A 21,120-nucleotide genomic window follows, 5' to 3' on the forward strand; every position below is an offset into this window, starting at 1 on the left:
CATTTGACTGCTTAATTAAACAGAAAGTCATGGAGAGTAGGCATAAACACCTTCTCGTGACATTTTATACTTCTCTGCTGTAAATTAATGCCCTTAGACACAATTGCTAATACATATCTTGGGGTTATTTTACAGCCATTTTAGAGAGGCTCAAGCAGAAAGCTATCAGTCCCAATGTTCTGATGGCATCCAAATGGTACAACCAGCGTCCGATTAAGCAGCTGGTTTTTTTGCTTGTGCAAAGGCTGTAATTGCCCCTGCAGCTGCAGCCACTGATTTGCAGGAGTGTTTTTGACACTCTAGTGGGGCTCTGCTCTTTGCAAGCCTGGATGGAATCCAGTTTACCGGGGGCATTGGCAAGTGTGTCTCTGCCTGCTTGCCATCCCTTTTCTCTCTGAATTTCACCCTCCCTCTGCTTCCTCTCCTATGTGGCTCTGTCTCCTCATCCTTCAGTGACCTTTTCTTCCTCCTTAGTGTGTGGGAGATCGTGGGCCAGCAAGGCGGGGGGCTCTCAGTCCTGCGGACCTTTCGGCTTATGCGAGTTTTGAAGCTGGTCCGCTTCATGCCAGCCCTCCAGCGCCAGCTCGTAGTCCTCATGAAGACCATGGACAACGTGGCCACCTTCTGCATGTTGCTGATGCTCTTCATCTTCATCTTTAGGTGAGTGCTTCTGATTCCCTGTCCTGAGGTTGCTCTGGGTTTTCATGTAGGACTTTGTGGCAAGGTGAGGAGATGCAAGAGTCAATAGCAGGACACGGCTGAGCTGAATGGTCCCAGGAACAGCATCGCTGGCCAGCGCTGGCGGTGGCTTGCTGCCCTGCCTGAATTCTCTTAACTCTGGCCAAATGAGATGTGTCTTTGCAAGATGATTTACAAGGGAAATCTTTCAGCTGGATAATTCCTTGACACCACCCCAAGACAGCAGTCCCATTACTTACAGCCTAGCAGAAAGCCTGGTGCTAAAAATATTGCCAAGAAGAGGGTGATGTTCCTAGAATAAAGTCAGCCCTGGTGGTGCTTGTGTTCTTGCATGGCCTCTTTAAGAAGTGGAAGTGTTAGAAATAGGCTTGGCATAACCCTGAGTTTTTGGATTTTGGGTTAGATTTTGAGAAGAACTTGTCTCCTTGTCACAGCCAGCTCTGGTGTTCCAGCAATCCAGGCTCCAGGAAGGCTGGAGAAAGCCAGTCTCTTCCATGGAATGATGTCCCATCTCCCTGTGAGACGCTTCACTCCAAACCCACCATTTTCAGCTGTGGTGCTCAGTAGAGCTGTGAATAAATTGATTATTCAGGTTACTTGATGAGAACAGGGGAAAGCAAATTATCCTTTAAGTATCAGTCTAAAATGAAAAGTATTCTGTTTTCTTGTCAAAATTGAGAAAGCTGTTTCAGGTCCCCAGATATGTCTCATTCAGGCATTTCACAGAAACTCTTTTATGTCTTCCTAATTCAATTGAAGCATATTTTGCTGAAAATGTGTCATTGCAAAACAGAAAGTCAAAACATTTTGTTTAGGGAAATGTTGAAAGACAGTGTTTTGACTTAAAAGGAAAAACAAGGCAGAATTAAAAGGAGTGGGCATGCTTTTTGGTCGAAACTCAGAGGTCCTTCCCCATTCCAATTAACAAATTCACAACTGCGTGATCTTGAGGTGCGTTTTTCAGTGAAAAATGATTCCTCTTTAACAGAAAATAAAAGGAATTTCCCAAGTGGCATTAGGAGACAGTCAGCCCTGTTGTGTGGTTACTGGTTTGTACTGTGGTCCTCTTGTTGAGTCCCTGCTTTTCTTCCCACACAGCATCCTGGGGATGCACCTCTTTGGCTGTAAGTTCGCTTCAGAGAGAGATGGGGACACACTGCCTGACAGGAAGAACTTTGACTCCTTGCTTTGGGCCATTGTCACCGTTTTCCAGGTACAGAATGGAAAATCACAGAATCAACCAGGTTAAAAAAGACCTTTAAGATCATCAAGTCCAACCTTTACCTCAGGACTTCCACAACTTGTGTTTTTGGGGGGCTGCAAGGGCTGGGGTTGTTTTCCAAAGCATCCAACAGAGCTTAGTGAAGCTCCCTGCCGTGGAAGGGAGAGGACCCAAAACCAAAAGTGCAGGATCATGGGGGGTTTCAGATTGTTTTCCAGGATAAATTGTAGAGCTCATGAGGAGGGGCTGCTGAGGCAGGAGGCACCTGTGTTTGCAGGGTATGGGCTGGGTGGGTGACAGTAAGTGCAGAAGGTGGAGATGGAAAGGATGAGATCAGGATCACTTGCGGTGATGTTTTGACAAAGGACAGAACCTGGTTTCAGCCCATAATTAATATAGGCAGTTTGCACAGGTATCCAGCCGGGCTCAGAGGAAACAGCACACAGTCCTCCAGCACCTCCATTTTCCTCATGTCCATCCTCTGCAGATTTTGACCCAGGAAGACTGGAACAAGGTTCTTTACAATGGAATGGCTTCAACCTCCTCCTGGGCTGCTCTCTACTTCATTGCTCTCATGACGTTTGGGAATTATGTTCTCTTTAACCTGCTGGTGGCCATCCTGGTAGAGGGTTTCCAAACAGAGGTAATGTCCTCACACTCCTGCCTTTGTTTTCTTCTAAAGTTTCAGGCCCTCCAGACCCTGGAATTTGATTTCTGAGATGGACAGCAGTGTGTTCACGGGATTGGTACATGAAAAAAGTGGGGGGAAGTACTAAGTCTTCTTTCTATTCTTTTTTCCTTCTTAGCCACGGTGCAGTTTAATACAGCAAGCCCTTTACACGAAGGGCTTAAAGGAAAAGCATTGTTAGCATTGATGCAGGAGTGGGAATTCAGCAGTGAGTCAGGCACTGCGGATGGCATGGCTGCTATGACAGTGTCTTTGAAACAGTTCTCACTGTGTTTGTCAGCCAGATTAAAAGCCCCTCCTGAAAACTTACGCAGACTGGTAAGAGATTAGTGACATGATTATCTTTTTTCGATGGTATGTGTTCATGGAGCTCTTCCTGTTCCCAGCCCTGCAATGCTGTGCACATTTTAAAGTACATGATTTCAGGTCTCTGCCATCTGCTTCACTGGGCTGCAAACTTCCATGAGACATCCCAGATTGCTGGAGGCTTTCATGGAAGGGCAGGGGGGCACTTAGGTTTGAACCTAACCTATTTTTCATCCTACTGCCTTCCCAACTGTCCAACTCGGAGCAAGTGAGCATGTCCCCATGGTGGGGGACCTGAGATTCCCACCCGCTCTCTGCAAAGATTGACTGTCTATGAACATCAGCAAGGGGAGGGGACTTCAACACCCTGCCCAGGGTGCTGGAGAGGTAAATCTAACCTGAAAGTGCTCGCTGGAATCTGCTCGTACAGGCTGTGCTTTTACACACTGTCCCTGATTTCTGTAAGCACTCTGGGGTGACTAAATATTACTTAAGATTTATGGCTTGTGTATGATAATATCCTCCCACCCTATGAACGTCTCTGCACAGAACTATTTTTGTTATTATTACTATTATTTTTGGAGCACAGTTTGGAGGTAATGGAGTTGTACTGGGAGGCAGCAAGAAGAAATACTTCTTATTTCTTGTACCGTCTCTCTCCATGTTGATGGTTTTCTAATTGTTATTGTTGTAGCTGTTTCTGTCTGTAAATCCCCTCCACATTTCAGCCGAAGGGAAGATCACTTCCAGGTTCTCCCAGGTAGCACAATGTTCCCTTGCCCAAGCAAGAAGAGGTACAAAGCTCCTTGTCTGCTTCTGATGATGGCTTTGAAACCGAACCTTTGTTCAGCCTAGCAAATTGATTCTCTGAAGGTCGACAAAGTGGGAGATCACCTGCTGCACCCGCTACGTGCAGAAAAGCATCCTCTAAATGCAGCAGCCTTTAAATGCAGCAACCCCTTTCCCAACCCCTGGTCCTCAAGGGAGGCTGACACCTCTGGTCCTTGGCTCAGCCTGGTTTTTCATGCTAGAGCATCCCATGCTCCCGCTCTGCCAGCCTGTTTCCCTCGGCAGCAATTTATCCCACGCTCGCTTGCGGCCAGCTGGTGCCATGGCACATCTCCCTGTAAACTCATGCCCTGGCTTAATGCACTGTGATTTGATTCCAATAACCATGCCCTTGAGGGGCTGTTTTCCCTGGAGTCAGGGGAACTGCCTGCAGCACTCCCCAGGTTTGCTTTTGGCTGGCTTTTTTTTGCTGCAGGGCTGCCCCATCCCTGCCCCTGCTTTCCTCTGCAGGATTTCTGTGTAAGCTGTAAATGTGCTTGAAGTGCAGTGTAAATCAGGGAGTAACTTCTGAGCCAGGGAAGCACCGAGACAGCCTGAAGGCAGGGATGCTTGTGCTGGTACCCAGAGGTGATTGAGGGAACCAGGATCCCTCAGTCGCCTCCAAAGATCAAACCCTTTCTGGCCAATTCTGCCCAACCAAGGCAATGTCTACGGACTTCAGTGATTCATAACTCTGATTATGGTGCTATTTTTTACCTTGGACTTTGATTGTTTTATCTTTTGGGATTATTTTAATAATAATCTTTCTTCCACAACCTTGTTATTCTGTGTTCTCCACAGTTTTCCCATAAATTACAATGGGTTCAAGAGATCCCTTGACTCAAGCCAAGTTTCCCTCAGCAAACAGGGAGCAAACATCTGTTGGAGGTCAAGAGCCGGGTCTGGCCTTGCTGGTTTATGTTAATTCAGCTTGGCTGATGTGTAGCTTTGCAAACAGATCTCATCCTGGTTTTTGCTAGCCAGCACACAAAGGATCCTCTCCTAAGCAGAATGAATAGAGAGATCATCTCTCGCTGTAAACAAACCCCAGCGTCTCCCTCCCGTGATTGCACTTGACCGTTCTGAGTTGGGTTGTTGGATGTTTTCTTACATTCTCCTTCAGATTTCTGGCTGAAACACAACCCCAGGGCTGCTGCCTTTATCTCCTGGGTCCTTGAGTGCCTTTCCTCAATCTGCAAGCACCTCGTTAATTTTAGTGCATGGCTTTGCAGCCCCAGTTGCTAGGCAGCAGACGTATATAAGCAGTTGAGAAACAAAAAGGACCTGTTCCAAACTTTAAATACGGAGCAGTATTTTTGCAGTGTTGAGTTTCTTTTTCTTTGCCTTCCTTTCTATTCGGTCACCGGCCTCTCTGTAGCGAGAGGCACACAGAGGACTTTGTGTGGTTATTTTTGACTGCGTGTCCTCTGATTTAACTGGAGCTCTGTGCTGGTGTGGGGAAGGTGAGCAGGGGACTCCGTTTGATCAAGCTGCTAATTTGAGATTGCTGCCTGACCTCTTGGGTCCCTGCCCAGGGGATTTCTCTCTGAAGCAAAGAATGACTCCTCTTTGTCAGGCATAAAGCTCCTTTTCTAAGGGACTTTCTAACAATACTATCTCCAAAGTGTATTCTTCCATTGGTAATCCTCCTAGTTTTGTGTCCCGTTGTCTCTGGCCATCCTCCCTTGTGGATTTGTTCCTTCCCCTCCTTTGTGCCTCTTCCCTCCTTAGTACCACAGGTCCTCCAGCCCCTCCACGCTTTCCTCTGCAGAACATTGCCTGCTCTCTGGATGTAGCATACCTGGAGTACGGACTTCTTCCGGGCTTCAACAGTCCTTTCTCCAGCAGCAGAGATTTTGGATGGTGTCTTTCTTGCATCCCTTACCTTTTGCATTCCTAATGGTTCTAGTGGGATTTTCCTTGTGAAAGAAAAGTCTTTCCATGTTTTTCAAAGCGTTTTCCATGTCTCTCTCTGTTACAACTCAAGACTTTAATTTAAGTGTTTATCACTAGCAAAGCACCATTGTCCAAACATCCAGACACCAAAGCTGATTGGTCTTTCTTAAACTCTTCACCCCAATCTAGAATGGAATGAGTTTTGTATCCTGTGTAGCAACCAGAGGAAAGACCCTTTGCCCCACAGGCAAGCTGGTGGGACAACCCATGCCCTCCCACAGTGTGTAACCTGCTGAAGTATTGGAGCATTGGGAGAGCCACCCGTGAGGAAGGGGAAACACAATGAGATGAAAAATGTCCTGTGCTTTCCAAGCGGGTAGGGAGGGACTGACTTCTGGGGCTATGAGTTGCTGCTGGGGCCACTTGTGTGGCAAAGCCCCGAAGGACAGGGCTGTGCCTCCTTGTCTGCTGTTCTCTGCCACGTTTGACCACCGCACTGATTTAAACGGGTGTCTCCACTAACGGGGCTGAGGAGGAATCTGAACTCACAGCAGATTCCGGTGGCTTTCCTTAAATGAGGTATTTCACCTGACAGTAAGAGGACTAATGTTGTGTTAATCAAACATTCATTAAAAGCCTCCACTGCCGTTTAATGAAGGCGTCATAAATAAAGATCCCATTATGCAGCTGCAGAAAAAAAAAAGAATTTAAAAAAACCCATGTTTTCAATAATTAGCTGGTGTTTCATTAGCACAATTATCACTTAGGAGATGAAGAAAGCTCTGTTTGAAACACTTAATTTAAAGGTAAGGCTGGTCCCTTCGAATGGCTTCACTCCATCTGAGATCTTCCAGCCCTTCCCTGTGCCGAGTGGAGTGGGTGTCCCAGCCCGGCTCTCCATCGCAGCCACATGCTGCTCCTCTCCCTTTCCCCTCTCCTTTCCTTCCTTTTCTCATGTGTTTTTTGATTCCCCATTCAATCCTACTGTTGAAACTGTGACAATTGAACCCCCCCTTCCCCTTCCTCCCCCTTTCCTCCCCCCCATTTCTCCTTCAGGAGATCTCCAAGCGAGAAGACGCGAGTGGGCAGTTAAGCTGTATTCAGCTGCCTGTCGACTCGTCGGGGGTATGTACACACAGCACATCCCACCACCCACCGTGGTTGTCTCTCTCGTGGTGCCTGGTCACATGCCGTGGTGCTGTTCTCATCGTAGTAGCTGTCATTCTTTTGGGGTTTGTTTGGGTGTTTTGGGGGTGGTTTTGGTTTCCTTTTTGTTGTCCTCATTTTCAAGTCAGCCCTGATTTCAAGTCCCTTCCTTCTCTGGGGGAGCCAGGTAAATTTAGGTGGGTGCTTTGGGGTGGCTTTAACACCTGCTCTCACCGACCCCTTTCTGGATGCCTCCCCTGAGGAAGGTGCCCCATGGGGCTGTCACAGCACAGTCCCATCCCAGGGACCTCCCTAGGGATGCAGATGGCTATGCTGAAGCACTCACACCATCATACAGGCAGAGGAGGGTGCCTGGGACTGAAGGGACCTGGAATCAAGCCTGTTTGTGGACACGTGTGTGTGAGAGCCCCGTGCTCAGCAGGACAGGGTTGGATGGTGGCATTGTGTCCCAGAAAGGCTGCCCGGGATGCTGGGATTGCCAGTGAGATGCCACACTACAGCACGGGTCAGGATGTGACATGGTCCCATTCAGGTCTGAGGAAGCTGTGGATCTCTGAAGTGCTGCACACCCCAAGCGTTACTCTTCTGCCACCCTCACCTTTCTCTTTATCACCCCCTTCCCTTTCTGTCCTTTCCAAGAAGTCTGACTTTTCCCTCAGCACAAAAGCCCTTTCCCATTGTATCACGGTGTGTCAGTCCCTTTCGGTACAGGCCGGTTTAGCCATTGCACCATCTGGTCCATCTGGACGTACCCTCGTTTCCCAAAAGGGTTTTAACTCCCTGTTCTCTCATAACCCCTTTTCTATCCAGAAAGGCAAACTGGGAGTGCAAGACCAGGTAACGGGCAGCAGCCCCGGCTGCGCGATGCTTGCCTGCACCATACTGAGTCTGGCACGTGGTGTTTCGGAGGGGATGCTTTCTGCCCTCCAGATGTGGGGTTTGGTGCTGGGGAAGGGGGTGGGAAGTCCTCACGTAGCTCTGCTTTTCCATCTCGGCACGCATCATGCACCCTAAACCTTTCCTTTAGGCTGTTAAAGAACACTCCAGGAATACAAATCACATAAAATTCTTCCTGTTATTTATCCCTTTTTAAGAACCCATTAGGGAGAATGAGTAATCCCTGGCAGGCCCACTGATGGGCTGAGCTGGGAGCCTCCACAGGGAGCGTACCTGGAGCCAGCTGGAGCCCCTGTTCATACGCAGACATGGTTTAGACTCCAGCCTGACTTTACTGCTCCCCCTTGTAGTGTGCGTTCCTGACCTTCCCAGTCTGTGTCTTGCAGGATGAGCTTCCCTGAATAGCACAGAAGTCCTGGATCCTCAGGAGGGGAAGTTTTGAGCCAACACTTCACATCACACTCTCTTTTGCCTTAAAAACTGGGACTGAGAATATTCAGTCCACCTGGAAAAAAATCCCCTAAACTGTTTAGTGACCCCATTGGGAGTATTAGGGCTCATCCCTCTGGGGTTTTGCTCAACAGAGGCACAGGGCACTGCACCTTGTGTCAGGTGCCAGCAATTCCTCCCATTCCATACTGGGACGCCTCTGAGTTTTTACAACCAACAGGTACCCGAGCACCAAACCTCCACAGCACTGGCCAGGGCTCCTGGGGATGCAGCTTAGTGTTGGTGGGGTTTCCTGGGTCTCTACCAGCTGAAGTAGCTGAGGATCTGCTTGGCTTCTCTCATCCCAGCATCCTCCCTCCCTTGCCACTTATCCTCCATCGCGACGGGGCTTGGTGCCCTTTGCCAGAGCAGCGGTTTCAGCCTTGAATCCTCCTCTTTTGGATGGGTATTGTTCTGGCGAGCACCATTGCCCGTCAGGTGTATCCTGACTATACCACACCCTAAGCACCTTTCTGCAGTGCCAACGGACAGAATCAGTGGGGTGCACAGGGACATCCCTAACCAGGTCCATGCCACAGAGCTCAGGCACCACACTGCGAGCAATGATAAACTTCTCTCCCTTCCCTTTGGGCACATGTCAGAGCAGGCAGCTCTTGCTCAACCCCAGTGTTTGAAATGCTACAGAGGAATCTAAATCCCACAAATGATACAGCATAAATCCCCAAAGCTTCTGCTTCTGTTGTGTGTCGCAGCTGGGAGGGGAATGGCCACCCATGGCAGTCACTATCAGGTTTTGTGCTGGTGGGGCATCCATCGACATGTCCCCATTGGAAACTCAGGGTCCTTTGTGCCCTTTCTGAACCCTGGATTGCTTCATTGAAGCATCACTGGAAAGAGCTACACACAGGGAGTTTTAAGCCATGGTGCATAAATTGAGATGAATAGGGTCAACTTTTGCCCTGAAATTGCTCATCAGATGTCTGCCGTTCCCTAATATCTGCCCAGAATGCAATTCCAGCAGCAAAAACTCAGCAATGGTTGGTTTCTTTTTCCTGATCCCTTTCTGGGGCCGCGTTTGGAGCCAGAGGCAGTCTGTCTTCCTGGTAGGAGGTTAATTAGTCTGTGGTATAAATATGTGCATGCGTCATTTTGTGAAAGGTGATGTTGCATCGTGGTACGAAATTCAGTGGATCCGTAGGTGTGGTGTTGGAGACGGGAATATCCATTTTTTCAGAGGGGTTTCCATGCACGGTGGCCCATCACCCTCCTTGCTGAAGCCCTTCTGTTTTGCCCCAGGGTGATGCTTCCAAGTCTGATTCGGAGGGGGATCTCTATCACCGCAGCCTGGAAGAGGAGGCAGGACTTAAGAAAAACTTGTCAAATCCAGCCTGTGAGTAACACCCCCAGGAGGTCAGGCCCTTCCACAGATACCTCGTTTTGCTGGGAAAACAATGTGTCCCAAAGGGAAAGGCCCTCCAGGAGAGAATGGTGTATTCCAAGCTGTGGCATGCTTGACGTTGCAGCAGGCTTGTGGCGTGGGGTGGGACTGTGGGATGCAGACAGAGAGACATGATGGCATTTGGGCTGTAATCTCCCTGCTGAGCCCATGGTCTGGGCATTCAGGGTGTCTCTGCAGAGGCATAAATGAAGGAACTGCAAAGAAGGAGGATGGAGGGAGTGAGCATGGGTAAGCAGCAGCCCAGGGATGGAGCTGGTGGGTGTTGTTTGGAAGGTTAGGGGCAGCAGATGACAGCCTCCTCGCCCATTGCGCCCAGTCCCATTGGCACCTGATCCCAATGTGGATTTGCATCCACCTGACAGGCTGAAGGATGGGCTCTCAGCTCTCCAGAAGTGTTTTTTATCCTCCTGACTCCTGGAGTGGAGCCATCCCTGTGCAGCTTTGCCTGTCCATAGCAGAACATTGTAGATGTTCACTTTGAGGTGCAACACCTCAAACCCACTTGTATCTTCCAGTGGTGGCCCTGACTGATTACCCAGAGCTGAAGAAGAGCCTGACCCCACCGCTCATCATACACACCGCTGCCACACCGATGCCCATGCCCAAGAGTGCCATGTTCGGAGACTCAGCACAGGGCTACGAGTCGCGCCGGGCCAGCGGCGTCTCCATGGACCCCGCTGCCTACGAGCTCAAGTCCCCGGTACTCCCATCACCTCCTCCTGCGGATGCTCCGCACATCCATTGGTCTTGTGGGGCTGTCCATCCATCCGCCCCAGCACGGGGCGGGTGGCACGGGGCTGATGCTCTCCCTGTCCTTCCCGCAGCCCAGTGCCCGCAGCTCCCCGCACAGCCCCTGGCGCGCCAGCAGCAGCTGGAACAGCCGCCGCTCCAGCTGGAACAGCATCGGCAGAGCCCCCAGCCTCAAGCGCCGCGGGCAGAGCGGAGAGCGCAGGTCCCTCCTCTCCGGGGAAGGGAAGGAGAGCTCGGAGGAAGGGGAGAGCTCGGATGAGGAGCGCTCCAGCCGGGCCGGCAGCTTCAATGGCTCTTTGCCTCAGCGCATGGAGTCGCTGGAAACAAAAGGCTCCTTCGACCTCCAGGATACTCTGCAGGTGCCTTCCCTGTACCGGACCAGCAGCATGCACAGCAGCCGAACCACCACCTCCGAGCACCAGGACTGCAATGGGAAGACCTCTCCGGGCCTGCTGCTGCACCAGCTCCACCTGGATGACCCCCGACAGGACTGTGATGATGGTGATGATGAAGGCAACATGGTAAGGAGATACCAAGTGCTTATTTTGGCCTTTTTTCCTTGTCAAAGTGATGCTTGTACTTGTCCCAGGAGAGCATGAGTGGGTGCAAAGCAATGGCCTGTGCAGGGACTAGGTCTCACCATCACCACCACGCCAGACTGAGTGCCCCAGAAGAACACCAGAAGGTCTCTGGGCTGTGAATGCCATCAGAAATAGAGTTGTCATCATATTAAGTATTTCAGCGCAGCATCAGCTGGTTCATGATGGAGAGATCAGGACAAAACTCCCCAGTTTCCACTAGAAGGTGCAGAGCAAAGGCTGTCTCCTGGAGGCATATCCAATACAATAGTTCGGTTGGATATGCTTTCCTGGTTTTATTTTTTCTTTAAGAAAAACCCAAACCAAGTAACTTTCCCTGCTCTCTAACCGTTATTCAGCTTTTTGCCCTCACACACAGCAGCAGACAATTTCTGTTGACATCCACAGGCAAGGAAAGGGCAGGGTTCAAGGCTCTGCATTAATTTCCATAGGGAAGAGGCATTAGGCCAATAAGTGTGTGTCTTTCAAGGGCTGAAAAGTGCCATTTAGGAAATATTAACTAAAAGGGCTGCAAGCAAAGGGGAGGGACAAGGGTCCCTGGCTCTTTTTCCATGTGAATGCTTGTGTATTAAGGGAATAAGAGGAATTTGTCTGCTTTTCCAAGGTGTTTTGCATGGCTGGATGAGAGGGGCTTGAGCTGGGCAGCAGTGCTGGCTGTCACACTTGTGTCGGGATGTCCCTGGGCTGGTTTTGGGCTGTTTCCTGCTCTTTCCAGGTTACCTCTTTGTTTCACTTCACCTTGTTCTCAAGCTTAAACATCTGATCGTCTAATGTGTTATCCCAAGGGGTAACTCTTTCTGTCGGTGAAGCAGATGGCTTTTGGGTAGATCCATGTGATGGTAACCAGGGCAGTACTGAGAGCAGGAAAGCTGTGCTTATGGACATGATTTTACTGTATTTCATGGAGATTGTTGAATGAAAATGGAATGTGGAGCATGCAAAGGGGTGCAAAAGGCAGAGGTGACTCCAGAGAAGGAACAGGAGGAGGAAGAGGGTTAATGCTGGCAGGATGGAGTCACTAAGCCATGAACCGCCTTTAAAAAAAAGCCATTATCCCATTACACCTCCAGCATGGATCCTCAGCCTGGGATTTTTACTGGTTGTCTTAACCTGATTTTTAACCTCCATAAAATAAATTTAATTTTTGAGAAAAGGAGCAGTAATTATTTTTGGGAAAAGCACAATTAAAAGTAATCAAGAGCCCATGCTCCTTATTGTTAGCTAGGGATTTCTTTTTCATGCTCCAGCATCTCCCTTTTCCAGATCATCTGGTCCAAACATCCCACAGGTTCTTTCCTATTCCCCACAAGCTCAGAATTCAGCAGCCTCCCTTGTGCTGTACATGGTGTGATGGGACATGTCCCTATTCTTTTGTCCCATCAGCCAGTGCTGGCAATAAGCTTGAGCGAGATGCATGTGTTTAATCTTTATTATAACAGCTACTTTTAGTTTAAACCAAACATTGTCTGCTGTGTACCAAGGTCTGGCCACTTAAGGTTAGACCAAAGGTCCCTCAGTCCTCTCTCATGGAGTGGCCAGAAGCAAATGTCTAGGGAAAGAATAGGCAAAAGAGGGTAAATAAATTGTGCCCTCACCCATAAGCCACAACTGGGACATCCACAGCTGGTGCTTTTCTCTATGTGCAAAAATACGTCTTCACTGGAAATCACTAAACCAGATGGATGGGAAAATATTGCTTAAATTAGCAAAATGAGCCCTCAGGTTGTGGAGCTTCCCTTTGTGATATTCTCATGACGTTTCAGGGGATTCGTTTCCCCTAAATTAGCCTTGACAAAGGCAGGGGAAAAAAGTAATTATTTTTTAAATGGGAAAAAATCAAATTCAGAACTCCCCCACCAACAAAAGAAGAAAAGAACTCGACTGTTATTCGGATCAAAGTAATCCTAAATATGCCCTTCTGCAACAAAGCTTCACATCTCTCCTTGCTGCCTGGTTTTGATTGCCTCTGCGTAGAAATGAAAGGAAGTGCAAAGGCTTCGTTTGGATCTCCCAGGCTCCTGTTATATTAGTGCTGCTCTGCTGCCTTCAGTGAGTTTATTCTGAATTTACATCTCTGTGAGCAGCCAGAATCAGGCCCCAGAAGTATAAAATCAGGGGACTGAAATACCCTTTTCATTGCCTGAATGCAGATCTGCTGCCTGGTGGGGTTCACGTGGCTGGGACCGAGATCAGGGATCTGCTGCAAGGTCTTTGCTGTTCATGTCTGCTAGATTTTGCATTCTTTTGGGTGCTTTTCTGCCTAAATTACTGAGTGCTCGGAGCACAAAGTGAAAGAAATATTGAATCTGCAACCAAATGTGTCCCTTCCTCCCTAAAACCTAATTGCACATTGCAATTGCAGCTCCTTTCCCCTTTGCCTATTTCCATGGCATGCGGTCCAGCCGCATCCCAAACCCTCTCCTCCTGCTCCTGCTTCATATTTAATACTAAATAATCAGGTCCTGAGTGCTTCTTTGCAGCTTACAGCTTGCCTGGAGGTCTGTTGCCGTTCACAGAGCATTTTTCAGCAGTTCCCCCCTATTCCTCATAATAAATCTTTTTATAAATCCAAGCCTCTCCCTTTACTCTGAGGAGTGCATCAGTCATCTTTTAATGTCAACTGCCTCTCATCCTGCCCTCAGGAGTACATTAATATCTGAAAGTCCTAGCGAAAAAAAAAAGAGCTATTTATCAGCAGCTCTCCTTGGTGTGGGATCAGAGGGCCCTGTTAGCACACTGCCAGGTGAAGGCAGCACTGCTGCTGCCTGCTAGCCCCTGGCTGCGTGTGGTGGGGGGAGTTTGGGTGGTCTTATCCAGCGAGATTTTGTCTAAGTTCTAAGCAACTGAATTAAAGGGTAGTTCCTTTCTCCCCCCACGTCTTTATTCATCCTGTCCAGGTGTGTTTTATGAACAAACAGATATGATTTAAACCACATAATTGATAGATCACTTTGAACATAATGCAGGCTTAAGCAGCAATCAGCCTGATTGTAAGCAGTCGATGTGTGCTTGGACCTGGTGGAGAAAGCATTTGATGGGACTTAGGCTGGAAATGCTCAGGTTTTATTTCACAAATATCTTACATTTGGCTCAAATTAACTGAACTGCGTTGTTCCACTGGTGGAAATCTGGAATAATTCCTTTGCCTTTAGATTTCTGTGGATGTACTTGACCCCATACAGAGCAGACGGGCTGCACCCTGGCTGAGCTGTCCCCAGCCAAACCCTGGTGCTTGCCCTCACTCTACCACAGCTGAATACAGAGACATGACGGAAGATCACTTTTTGCCTTTGTTATCTGATTTAGCCCATGAACTGCAAGCTGCAACAATTAGCCAAACCCCAAAATATCTTTGGCATTAGAATTGGACAAAAGGAATATAAAGAAGCATTCTGTGCTGCTGACGCATTACTATTCACTACAAATCCCCATGATAAATACCAGAACTGCTTTGAATAATAGATACTTCTGGAAACCTGCCAACTTGCAAAATGAATTGGACTGAGCCGCAGCTATTACTCCATGTCCAGAGGCAGGGGCAGCAATCACTGTTCTCACCACAACTTTGAGCAGACACTTGATCTTTACCCATTTATTTACCTTTGTTAAATCTATGGATGATTAAACTAACTAGGCTGCTTGAAGGGATAACACAACCCCAAGGATGCATACACTGTTAAATACAGTTTAGAGAGAAGGGAACAGTTCTGACTCCTCGCCTGGAGTTGGAAGAGTGATGTGAAAAGAGCCAAGACGTGGCCAAAACCTACTGGTGTGCTGTGGCATAGAAGGTGAGGGAAGGACAGGCAGCTAAAGGAGAGGGGCAGAAAGCTCTTGTCTTTTGTTGTTATTCAAACTTTTCTTGTTATTTTCACAAGGTGGTTTTCATTTTATGAAGGGTTCAGGTTGTCACCAAGTGCTTTCATTAAAACGGACATTACACCAGTTATTACCCATTGCTAATGAGACCCCTGGCTGAGTGCGTAGAGGAACAGAAAGCACTTCCCCCATTCCACTCAATTACCCTAACGAATCCCATTTTTACAGTCCAGAGTACCTTCAATTGCTAACAGTTTGGCTCCAAACAAATCCCTGCTCCCTGTTTCCAGGGTGAGATAAACAGAAGTGCTTCAGCCCTGGGGTCCTGATGCTCCTGGGCTGTGAGTGGTGATTCCTGTGCAGTGCTTCATGCTCACATCTCTGAGCATCTGCAAAAGAAAGCTTCAGAGAGCCCGTGCAGCCATATTCCAGGCCCAGGTGGTGGCAGAGAAATAAGGGTAGTGAAAGAGCAGTGATTTGGTTTTATTTATCCGTAGATCCAAAGCGCTGTGGTGAACACTGCACACATCAGTCTGTAGATTTACAGTCTGGTGCTTTGATTTGGAAGGGAAAGCCCCAGCATGGTGGGCGAGGTGTTGGCCTGGCTTCTGCTGATTGTCCATGCGGAAGGCACTAACACTGCAGTGTCAATTGGATTAGAAATCCTGACCTGGCCTCAGAGACCTATGGATGAGAGGGTGACAAACCTAATCCAGAGGCTGGTGCAGCTGGGATGAGGTTTCCCCTCGGCATCCAATTCTGGATGTCTTCAGCTGACCTGCTGGCTAAAGCTTTTACAATCTGGCCTCCTGACCTTAAATAACCTTAGAGACAATCTAAAGCATAAGTCTGTGCAGCTGAGGATGCGTCGTGGCTTCAAGTAGGAATTAATTTGCAGGAGTCGAATGGCCCGTGTTCATGCAGAAGGTCAGCCTGGCTACAGCGTTCCCTTCTGGCTTTATAATCTCCCATTTAATCTGTTCATGCTGAATGAGAGGCAGATGCTCACCATTGTGTTCCTGGAGCAAAACTCAGGTCCCAGATGATTTCTTCAGCTTTCCAGTGGTGCAGGGACATAGGGGTTGGCCTAGGAAGCAGCAGGAATCCTTCCCTCTGCTCCCTTTATAACCTCTGACATAAGTATTCTGTACCCTTGAAAATACCCTAGACAACACCCCACACACACACACACACAAAAATACCATAAAAGCCCTTAGAAGATTCAGTTAAGCATCTGATGAGTATCTGGAGGGACTGAGGATGACCAGAGCAGGTTATTTTGGAGGGGGTTATCAGTCCTCTGGGCAAGGGTCCTATTTATTATGTTTGTCCTCTTGGCTAACTGTGTGCCAGATGCAGTTACTGTGTGGAGGAAGAAGCAAGACGAAATCCTGTGAGATCACAGGGCCAGCACAGCCCTCACGTGCCTGCCAAAGCTCCTTCCCCTGCCCAGAGGGATCCTTTTTGGTGGGGAGAACATTGTATTGCAGCTTTGCTGAACACTTGGGAGATCTGTGTTCAGTGAAAAACTGCCCTGAGTCCTTCACTTGGAAGTGTGGGATTTTATTGTTTTAACAGTTCTCTCTGTGTTTTCCTCCTGTTCTGCTGTACATTTTCCTCCTAGAGCAAAAAGGACCGCCTGAAGGCGTGGGTACGGGCACGGCTCCCGACCTGCTGCAAAGAGAGAGATTCCTGGTCCATCTACATCTTCCCTCCTCACTCAAGGTAAGGCAGCTGCGCTTAGGTGATGCTGGGCATGGGTGCCCTTGTTACAGTGGTTTGCTCTGCTTCTCTCTACAAAACTCCCAGCCCTTCCCCTACTCCAGCACTAGATGAGGGTCACACAGGATAGGAGTATCCAGGAATGACCCATATTTTCACTTGATGGAGCATGGAGTGTTTGAAGCAAGGGGGAGAGGTATTGGTTAGGCAGAGGAATCTGAATTTGTCCTGCTGCAACTTACAACACAGCAAAGGATGCTCCTTGGCCTCCTAGACCTACCTCTAAGCCTGGACTTCCTCCTCCCCTCTCTCTTTCCCTGCAGGCCCCCAGTTCTTGCCTTCCCAAAGCCCAGCCGTGCTGGTGCTGTTTGGGCTCTATGCTCTCTTACGTGTTCCTCTGGACATGCACCCATGCTCAATGAGGGTTTCCCATGTTAGAGCTGATGGGCCCGGACAGCATTGGAGTTCATTCACACAAAGATTAGAGAGATTTTTAGAAACAGACTTTGGGAAATGTAATTCGGTATTATAAATCCTGGGTCAGTGTACAGCCATCTGTCACAATAAATAGCTTCTATCCCTTTGTTCCATGTGCTCTCAACCCTCACGGGCTTGCTGGGAGTATTCCTTCCTTTATTTAAGCTAAACCTGAGCACTATGGAACAGGTAGGGGGTCAGATCCAAACCTGGCCACATATCCAAATTATGGAACCAGCTGCTCTGTTTCAAGTGACCCAAAGCCCCCTATAACATTACCAGGGCGTGAAGTTAACGGCCCAGTTCTGTATCTCAGATCCTTTCCTATTCGTACCCCGATCTGCCTGCAACGTGTGGCTCTGCCAGGGAGGGGACTGGGAGATTGCAGCTCATCTGCTTTGCAAATGGAGCGCTCGACTCCCCTGCCATGCACGGAGGTGCTGTGCTCCTCCCCATCCAGTCGAGCATTAACAGCTGGTCTCTGTGCCCTCTTTTTTGTTTTCTTTTTCCTTTCTCGGCAGATTCCGTCTGATGTGCAATAAAATCATCACACACAAGATGTTTGATCATATCGTCTTGGTGATCATTTTCCTGAACTGCATTACCATCGCCATGGAAAGACCCAAAATCGAGCCTCACAGTGCCGTGAGTTTCTGAGGTTAACATTTTCCTGTGCTCCTCGTGGAGCCAACACCCATGGCTTGGACCTCACTGCTGTGCACTTGATCTCACTTCCTTTCTCTTTTTAAATGGGAAGTTATCAACACTCCTTGTGTATCCTTTGAATGAGGTACAGCAGCTCTCCCGGTCCCTATCCAGTGCCCTGTCAGAGTATAAGAGCAGATCTTATGGCCTGCAGTAGATGGAATATCCTATTTCTGCAGTACAATCAAGGTTTTAGCACGTAAGCATGACATCTGTCTCTGTTTCCTTCTCTGATAAACCTTCAAACACTTTTCCTCTCTCAACACAATGTTCGTTTCTTCCATCTGTTCTCCACCAGCACGTATGTGTGGTGCAAAAGCAATGGGGGAAGCTGTTCATTTCATATTCTTTTCTCCCCTTTGTGTATCAGCTTTGTTGTGACACAAAGACCTGAATTGATACATGCACTGTGATGCCATTTCCCCAAACAATTTTGTTTAATGGACTACAGAAGGATTTCTCAAACCAGACCTTCACAGCATCAACATCCATCAGTCAGAGGGGCAGAATCCTATTGCTCTTTTATTTTAGCATAGATTGTGGCTCAGAGATACCCTGGGTTCTTGCTGATGTATTGCAAAAGACTGCTCATATCACATAGAATCCTGTTTTGTTGATGTAGGCGTGTCAGGCTGTTCATTTTTGTGGATCTTCAGTGTAAGACCTTAAAACTGGAGCCTTGGCTGCTCTGTGCCTATTTTAAGCTCTCCCTAGTAGTCCTCCTTACTGTAATAGTTTGCCCAGTGGTCCTTCCCCTAAATCCTTTTCTTTTGGTTATCGTGCAGTGCTGGTGCACTGAGTCACAGCTGCAAGAACAGAGCAGGACTCCCTGCCAGCTGATCTAGCAGGAACAAATCACCCTGCTGTTCCCTAAATGGGGCAGCCTGAGAATGTCCCTTGAAATCCAAAATGCTTCTTGGAGCCCCTTGCTTTGTCCTCAGAGAGCTACCATTCACCAAGACTGTCTCCGAAAGGAGCTGTAGTTACACAGGGATGAAGGGAATGGTGTGACATGCATGAGTTTGAGATGTTCACAGCAAAGAGGTGTAGCATAAAACCCCAGTACTTCATATATGAGAGGAGGATGTGGTGTACCCCTGCATTGGAGGAGTGCAGAGATGACTGGTGTGAGATTGATCAGCATCAGGTTATAATGAAGGGAACCAAACTGGATCATCCAGGGCTGGAGCGGAGCTGGACTGCAGCCTGGGAGCAGCAGAGAGGAGATGGGAGATGCTGAGCTGTGGGGCAGGAGCAGGGAGCCAGGAGGAGTGCTCAGGCCCCACCTGCATTGAGGGAGCTCTCATCTGGAAACCGAGAGAGTTAGTTTAGCTTGAGTTGTTTGAAATAATTGTACTTTGCTTCCCCGAGCTGTGGATTTTCCAGCTCCTTCAAGCGAGTTCCCTTTCCCTGTCCCAGTTTCAGCTGGCTTATGAGAGCGGGGGATGTTGTTGCTAGCCAACATGCACTCCCCATTGCAGAGTGCATGACATGGGTCGGGGAGATTATCCTTCAAAATAGCCACGAGCTTGCCAGAGAGGAATGTAATATCCTCAGTCTCTTCTCTATGCCATTGCTGTTTTATCTCCAGCTCCACAAGCGGGTCCCTATCCTCTTTCTCCTGCGTGCTGCCTGCCCCTCTACAGCAGTCTTTTGTGTGGCAGTCAGCTAACAGCCAGAGATGTTTCCTATCACAGCTCCCGCAATCACAGTGAAGGTCTAGGACCTAATTAATTATGGACCCTGGATGGAAACAAGCTACTCTGTGGTTCCTGAGTCACTTTCAGTAAATCATGATCTGGCAAGTGAGAGAGTTGCCAAGGTGTTTTGTCTTGTTTAAATTGCATCTCATTTTGAGCGAGATCTGCATCTCCTGCAGGACTGCTCTGTAGGGAACAGCAGAAATAAATCCAAAATCGTTATTAGCAGAACCGGGGCTGGATCAATTGTATGCATACATGCATACATGCACACATATCATCTTTCCTCCAGCCTCAGCCTTCTGCTGTCCATTTCTTAGTACAGGCAATCAGAGATTGTTTAGGGATTAGGGAAAAGTGTAATTTATTTAATGATCATCATTAAAAAGAAAGGTTTCTGCTAACTACAGATAGGGAACCAGTCCATGGTCTCATCTGTAATCACTAGCTGCTATTGCAGATTGGTGGCAGTGGGGACTGCATGGTCTGGTGGATAGCACAGGAGACTGGGAGATGAGACTGTTGGGCTTCAGGCCAGGTATAGCCTGTGGCTTTGAACAAGAGAATCAACCTTTTGGGGGCAGGTCTCAGCTGGCATAAGCCCCCAGAGCTTTGCTGGCTTCAGTGGAGCTGTGACAAGTGATGCCAGCTGAGCCTCAGCATCCCATGGGTCCTGCTTGCCTTGCAGCACAGCCACTCGAATGTTGACTCAATTTCTAGGAGAACTGGGAGCTCAGTGATACTTGCACTGTGCGGTGACGTCCGCAGGTGAGGGGCAGGTAGAGATGTGTCAAGCATATTCCAAGGGGATGAGTCCTCCCTGTTTATGCTGGAGGGGGGTGTGGATTTGGGGGTAGATGGGGGAATTTGGGGGCAAAAGGGGATGGATTTTGGGGCAGGTGCTGGTGGGTGCCCCTGTCCATGGTGCTGACACAGCCTTGGGCACTGGCTGTGCTGAATCCTCGTGCCTGGAATTGTCTAAATGTTTTCTAAGGATTCTCTAAGGAGTCCCCCGTTTGTGAGCAAACAGTCCAAAACTTGTTTCAGCACAGAAGCTGGAAAACAGTTAGCAACCACCCAAATATGCACAGGGAGATGTACAGCTGCAGAGAGCAGGCTATAAGATATTGTCTCTCATTTTCTTTTCCTCAGGAACGGATTTTCCTAACACTCTCCAATTACATCTTTACAGTTATCTTCCTGACTGAGATGACAGTTAAGGTAAATGAAGGTGGAGGATAAGTGTGCCTGTATTATAGCAGTGATATTTTATTACTGTGGACTCACAAAACCCATAGGTCTACCAGCTACCAGTGAGGTGTATACTTTCCTCTTCTGCATTGTATTCAAATACCCACCACATGCCTTATTCTGAGCACGTTTTACATCAGAACAATTTCAGTGAAGTTGCTCTTGATTTACACCATTATACAAGCAATGGGATGCTTCAATTCAGCAATCCTTTCCTATTCAGCAAAGCCCTTGAGTACATGCTTAACTTCAGCCATGCATGTAAGACCCATTGTCTTCAACAACCAATTGTCCTCAACAACCTAAGCAGCTATGTGCTTTCCTGAGGAGGGTGAGACTTAAAATTAAGCACGTTGAAACACTTTGCTGGATTTGAGGCAGGAGGCTCAGAAACCCATTGCTGTAAATCTCTCTTGTGTAATTCATAATCATCTCGCAGAACAATTGCTCTTTCTTTGGAAAGTTTCTCTAGTTTCTTTATTTGC

At 48.2% G+C, this 21,120-nt stretch overlaps 1 protein-coding gene across 15 annotated transcripts in view; it reads left to right on the plus strand.

Moving 5' to 3' along the window:
• CACNA1G (calcium voltage-gated channel subunit alpha1 G) overlaps positions 1 to 21,120 on the plus strand; it is a 140,791-nt gene that overhangs the window by 74,782 nt on the left and 44,889 nt on the right. For 6 of the 15 annotated variants that reach the window (XM_062623525.1, XM_062623526.1, XM_062623532.1 and 3 more), the window contains exons 12-21: positions 475 to 660; positions 1,798 to 1,912; positions 2,409 to 2,564; positions 6,696 to 6,764; positions 9,450 to 9,543; positions 10,128 to 10,312; positions 10,437 to 10,883; positions 16,405 to 16,505; positions 17,501 to 17,624; positions 20,537 to 20,605. In XM_062623525.1, the coding sequence (XP_062479509.1) occupies positions 475 to 660; positions 1,798 to 1,912; positions 2,409 to 2,564; positions 6,696 to 6,764; positions 9,450 to 9,543; positions 10,128 to 10,312; positions 10,437 to 10,883; positions 16,405 to 16,505; positions 17,501 to 17,624; positions 20,537 to 20,605 (1,546 nt within the window). Of the gene's footprint in view, positions 1 to 474; positions 661 to 1,797; positions 1,913 to 2,408; positions 2,565 to 6,695; positions 6,765 to 7,616; positions 7,644 to 9,449; positions 9,544 to 10,127; positions 10,313 to 10,436; positions 10,884 to 16,404; positions 16,506 to 17,500; positions 17,625 to 20,536; positions 20,606 to 21,120 lie in introns of all 15 variants that reach the window. The other 9 variants (XM_062623522.1, XM_062623523.1, XM_062623529.1 and 6 more) reach the window with 3 other exon arrangements.

The sequence above is a fragment of the Pezoporus occidentalis genome, unplaced genomic scaffold (genome assembly GCF_034315485.1).
Source record: "Pezoporus occidentalis ecotype Australia unplaced genomic scaffold, CSIRO_AGI_Poc_V1 ctg254, whole genome shotgun sequence".
NCBI lineage: Eukaryota > Metazoa > Chordata > Aves > Psittaciformes > Psittacidae > Pezoporus > Pezoporus occidentalis.